The sequence below is a fragment of the Oryza glaberrima genome, chromosome 4 (genome assembly GCF_000147395.1).
Source record: "Oryza glaberrima chromosome 4, OglaRS2, whole genome shotgun sequence".
NCBI lineage: Eukaryota > Viridiplantae > Streptophyta > Magnoliopsida > Poales > Poaceae > Oryza > Oryza glaberrima.
The window spans coordinates 30,470,686-30,476,878 of NC_068329.1; the positions used below are offsets into that span (position 1 = coordinate 30,470,686).

Sequence of the window (6,193 nt, forward strand, 5' to 3'; positions counted from 1 at the left end):
GATGTGTGCGCGACTACTGTACTGTGCGTGCGCGCGCGTGCGCGTGGGCGGGTGGTGCTTGACCTCGATCGCCTGCGCGGTTGAGTGCGCCACGGCGTCCTCGTCGTCATCGTCGTCGCCAAGGCCAGCGCCTCCTTGCGCCTCTCGGCAAGCCAACCTCGCGGCTCGCGCCCACGCCGTGGTGGCCCATGCGGGCCGCGCCGCTGACATTTTCGCCGTACGTGCGGCCGCGGTTCGATCGCCGTTGGTGCCAGGTTGCTCGTTCTCTCACGCTGGTTGTTTGTACGGCTCGGCTAAGCTACTCCCTAGCTATGATTCCCCCATTCATCGTAACCACATCTTCTAAAGTATTAAATGATGCGATTTATACAAAATACTTTTTATATAAAAGTTTTTTTTAGAAAAATAAATGAATCTAAAATTTCAAGTTTGTACTCCCTCCATCCTATAATATTAGGGATTTTGAGTTTTTTTTACATCGTTTGACCACTTGTCTTATTCAAAAAAAAATTTGTGCAAATATAAAAAACGAAAAGTTGTGTTTAAAATACTTTAGATAATAAAGTAAGTGAAAAAAAATAATTCTAAATTTTTTTAAATAAGACGAATAGTCAAACAGTGCAAGCTAAACCTTAAAATCCCTTATATTATGGACGGCTCTATGCAAGGGTTTGTCTACCTAGATAATCAAATGTTATTATATTTTACAACAAAGATAATACTTAATTATTCATGCATTAATGTTTTGTTTCATTTCGCTCGCCAAAAAAAAAAAATCTGAGCCATAATAAGCTGATTGTTTCATTAATGTGTCTGTTTCAACTGGTGAAGTCGGTAAGAGAGATTTTCTTCACAAAGTTCCTCATGGTATACATACAGTATGTATGAAGCCGCAAAATTACATAGGTAGGTGAACATTTGCCACGGTTTTCCCAAGTTTTTACTGGATTCCACATCTGCAAAAGGGTGCGAATTGCACTGTGTTCTCATATGTGGCAACCTTGACACACAGATAGTAGTAACAACTGGTAGAAAAAGCACCAAACCACTGCATTTGGCTGAGACACCACCCCATGTTGCCCTGTACCTGTAGAACTGTACTACTTCCAGAATTATACTTGTATTTATACAGTGACATACCAGTATGGCTACGGACGACACACGGTGGAAACGGCTATTTACACGGCGTCTTTTCGGCGGGTCCCACCATGATGCTCCCGAGCTCCGCGTTGCGGAGGTACAGCGCCGCCCGGAACACGCCGTTGACGGCGTCGGACAGCCGGTCCAACGGCGCCGTCAGCTCCTCCGTCCGCCTCTCCACCTCCTGCGCCGCCGCCCACAGCGCCGCCTCGTCGAGGTCGCCGTCGCCGTTGTCGAGCACGGATTTGAGCTTGCCGACGGCCTCGTCGACGGCGTCCACCTCGCTGGGTTTGGTGGCGAGGGCGGCGAGCTGGATGGACACGGCGTTGAAGGCCTCGGTCCACGGGAATTCGCCGGAGACCAGGGGGAAGACGATCTGGTGGAGGGCGTCGCCGCAGAGGACGGCGGACGCGGCCGCCGCTGCGAGCGAGGAGACGGCGTCGACGGCGAGGAGGACGGTCGCGGCGCCGGAGACGCGGTCGCGGGGCTGGTCGAACGGGAGAGAAGGGAGCGGCGGGGGAGGCGACGCCGGGGCCCGCTCGTCATGGTCGGCGAGCGCGGCGCGCGCGCGGCGGACCGAGGAAGGCAGCGGTGGTGACGACGACGAGAGGAGGTGGAGCGCGAACCGGGATAGCAGGCGGCGGCGGCGGAGCTGGTCGAGGCGCGCGGTGATCCCGTTGCAGGCGTCGAGCAGCGCGACCCCCGCGTCGAGGTGCGCGGCGACGGCGGCCGCGTCCCCCTCACCAGCCAACGCGGGAACAGCGTCAGCGAGGGCAAGCGCGAGGAGATCCGCGAGCCGCGCCAACGCAGCCAACGGCGACGCCGGCAGCGGCAGCAAACTCCCGAGCCTCGCGGACAGCGCGGCGCCGAACCGGGCGGACCCGGGACCACCACCCGCCGCCCCGGGCACCGCCTTGCCCGGCCTCCGCCGGTGATCCTTCACGCCGCCGCCGGTGGCGTGGAAAGGGAGAAGCGCGTGGTACTTGTCGGTGAGGAACATCTGGGTTGCTAAGGGTGATCGGATCGGATTCAGGTGAAGCTCGCGGCGGAGACGAGGAGCGAGGATGTGGCGGGGAGAAGGATATAAAGGTGGCGGTGGCGTCGCGGGGGGTGTGAACGGTGGCGAAGGTGAAGGTGACGGGACGTGAGGCTTTTGTCCCCGGCAAGAATGCGTTTCCGGGAAGGGGGAGATGGCCTCTCTCTCTCTCTCGGCTGTGAAGATGATGGGAGGGCGGCAGCGTGGGCCCGCCGCGTAAGACGCGTATCGGAAACACTTCTGAATAAGAATTCGCCTTTTCACTCCTCCACGCCTCTCTCGTCTCAATTGAGATCATGCCGTACTGCAGACGACCTGTGTCCCTCTCGTCTCTCCTTTTGGTATCGATCGAGAGGGGAAAAAGAAAATTCAGAATCTAATCAGGGTTAGCTCTCTACTTATCCACTTTAATACTGGACTTAATCGAGATTATCTGTCACATGGTTTATGTGCGGTAATCCACCACATATATATACTTTTACTTCGAGTATGCGCAATCCACCACATATATATACTTTTACTTCGAGTATGCGCGTGGCGTCATCTACTTTTTACCTTGGCATGACGTTTTCTTTCTGAACATTGGGATCGATTCTTTTTTTTCCCTTCTTGTTTTAGCGATCTTGTAATTGCACAACAGCACACCGTAGGTACTTGGCAGACTGGAATGAACACATACACGTAATAATTTCTTCTCCTACCTTGCGGGCTAAAGATATACGAGCAGAACATACTGGAACGTTTGGCTAAGCCTTAAAGATATTTTTTTTCCTTATCGTACCATTAAGGGCATTAATAACTAGACTGGGATCACTGGCTTATTACCCCCACTAATAGAGCTTTCATCTTTATGACATTTGATCTTACAATCTCCAGGCACTCAAGCTCCGTGCAGGGCCGCGCGTTTCCACTGGTGACATCGCATCCTACATCATCGTACAACTACAAGTGCAAGGCTTGCACTTTTCTGCAGTTCACACTGGACTAGTAAGTTACTGTCAGATGGCATATGTGCCGACTCGATCAGCTAGGCTTATAAACAAGAAAATGTACGGGCTAATAGGTAAGGATGGGGCCATAATATTTTCTCTGGGTACATATTGATCAAAGAAAAAAAAATCTCCTCCCATATGCAAGTTCTACTAGAATGTGCTTCTGCGATTAAAGTCGTAACGAAAATTTCATAGGAAACAGTTACAAAAATCATCTTTATGACATTTGATCAAATCGATTCCAATGCCAGGCAAATGTGCTGAGGCCTGGTTTAGTTCCTAACTTTTTCTTCAAACTTTCAACTTTTCTATCACATTACAACTTGCCTACCTATACAAACTTTCAACTTTTTCGTCACATCATTACTATTTTAATCAAACCTTTAATTTTGTCGTGAACTAAACACCCAGAAGCTGATCGAATCACAAAGTAGCCTAGCCTAGGTTATGACGAGTCCAGCGTGAACAGCACGCCCTTTTTATCGTGATTTTTCTTTGGGGTGTGTGTCTGTGCCCATACCACGTCATTTTCTGATTTTTGCCGAGCCATTTTACTTTACTTACCGTGGATGCCACACAACAAACCGTACATCACTTGCAGGGAAGATACAGATATTTTACCCGTGCAACGAACCACCCCGTCTTTGAGGGTGTCGCGCACACGTGTAATGGGTATGTTCCCATGTTCTGTTACGCCCCCATTCTGCATGACGCAACGCTACGAACAGCACACTTCATTTCTGTATCATATGCAATGCAATACCGACATCATCAGATTAGCAGAAGTAGCAAAGGCCATACCTCCTGATACCTCTCCTGTGTCCTGATAGACTCGTTGGGGGTGGCAACAGCAACAGCAACAGGTGATGGCGAAGAAAAATTTACCATGAGACGGGGTCCAGTGCTACAGTTGCCACCACGCTAGCTTCGCTTTGGCTCCACGCATCCGAAACGGTAGGAGAGAAACGTGGGCGCCCGTTTTATTCTTCGCCCATTGGCTGTTTTTTGAAAACCAGGTTCGGGCCATCGACTTTGACCTGCTGAAAACTTGATCTGCACACAACATATGGATAATGAGCGATAATGGTAATTTGAAAACTTTATAAACCTGAAATTAAGGAGCCGTTGACGCAGACCCTTTTGAATTGACGTGTATTGTAGGTTCAGATGGCCGACTTGGCCCCGTTGATCTTGAAAAGAATGATGTACAAGTGGGATAGGTACATCTAAAGTTTGGCATACATAAAGTATAAACTATAGCGATCTAGCAAGCTAGTGAAAATTCTAAAGTTTGGCTTGTATAAAGTATAAACTATAGCAATCTGGCAAGCTAGGGAAATTCCTAAAGTTTGGCATACATAAAGTATAAACTATAGCAATCTGGCAAACTAGGGAAACTCTAAAGATTAGCATACATAAAGTATAAACTAGCAAACTGGCAAGCTAGGAAAATTGTGAATTCAACGTTTCTGGACCTAAATATGAAAATAAATAAATGCCTATTTAACACCGGAGTATATAGCAAATAGAAAAAAAAGAGAGGCATTTTGCATGTAACATATGCCTTGATACTTGAGAAAAAACAATGTATTACTCAGAGTGAAAGAAGAAGATAAAATCAAAATTAGAACTTTAGAAGTATGAAAAAAGAACCTGCAGATCAGCACACACATTTGGTTCTCGTTCCACTTTGATGCTTTGATGTGCTTAAAATGATCTCATGAGCCATGACTATGTGGCAACTCATAAGTCCTGTCTACAACTGTAACATATGACTGAAAAACACGGGGGATTTAGTGTGATAAATGATATGAGCATTTTCAGAAAACCTTGCATTAGTGCGTCATAGGCAATAGAATGTCTAGGACAGGATATGGTATTTAGTTATTTGCCAGATCAATGTTGGCACACAATGAAGGAGTACCAGATCAACAAAGCTATCCATATAAACTAAAAGAGTTCTCCTTCCACACACTGTATCACACAGGAAGCAAATCAGCTAAACATCACAATCAACACAGCTAATATTTCCTGTTTTTTCAATTTTTTTAATTAGGTAGAGTATGCTAGGAATGTTCTTATCATCTTGCATGTGCTCAAACCAATCCAGGTGGTGGCCCCACAATATCAAACTTTAAGAGTAATCTGTTGTGGCACGAAAGAAAGCATCTTCCCTATCGCTAATCTGGTGTGGAATTTCAGCAAGGTGGAAAGCTGTTGCCGGATTGGCCCGGTCAGCTCTGAAGACCGGAATTGCAAATTCAGACTTCAGCGTTGTGGGTCATATGTGAACCCACTCAGGCGACAAAAATACCTGAACTTCCCGCAAAATAGGGGAGCAAACGATCTGTTTTGATTAGGTAGGGCACACATGGAGTCCATGGTGGTTGAAACTCAGACATAAGATAAGAACAAACTTATCTTCCTTGACAAAAAAAAGGGAGAAAACACCATGGTTTACCAAAAAAAAAAAGAAAGATAAAAGGAAGTAGCATGCCAAATGTAATGTATCTAACATAAATTAAGTCTTGGAAAATAAAAACAGTGATGACTGTTATTGGGAAATGCTTGGCTACTAAATCTAATAAATGTGTTAGTTCATAAGTGATGGCCCAATCATACATTATTTTAGTCATTTTACTTGTTGCCTCTTTCCATTGTGTATGTTCAGAATTCAGAGAAATGTCTGATTAACTGGCACACATTTCTCAACTTACAAACCAACCATTGTTCTGTCAATATCAAAATAATAGCAAACAGAAGGTAGGAAAATGTGAGCTGTCGGTCAATACCTGAGCTTAAAAACGACAAGGACAATAAAAAGAAAATACCTACTGTAGGTGGAAAACACCAAAGCTACTCAATGAGGAAATAGCAGTAAGTTTGTGCTTCCACAAAACCAGTCAACACAAAAAAAGTGAATGCCTCTTCCAGCTCAATCAGATGCTACCAAACTCGAGTTCCATAGGATGAGCTTGCAACTGCTAGCAAATATACAGTAAATAAGCTGAGGAAACTAAGTTCT

At 46.5% G+C, this 6,193-nt stretch overlaps 1 protein-coding gene across 1 annotated transcript; it reads right to left on the minus strand.

Annotated features, from left to right (window-relative positions):
• Positions 1–835: 835 nt before the first annotated feature.
• LOC127769420 (protein BPS1, chloroplastic-like) lies at positions 836–2,305 on the minus strand. The gene has a single exon (XM_052295006.1). It carries the CDS (start codon positions 2,138–2,140, stop codon positions 1,175–1,177), a length of 966 nt encoding a protein of 321 aa, XP_052150966.1. The 5' UTR covers positions 2,141–2,305; the 3' UTR covers positions 836–1,174.
• Positions 2,306–6,193: the final 3,888 nt, after the last annotated feature.

Excerpts from the sequence above, each read along its gene's own strand:
- LOC127769420 (XM_052295006.1), bottom strand. The coding sequence starts at position 2,140 with ATGTTCCTCACCGACAAGTACCACGCGCTTCTCCCTTTCCACGCCACC.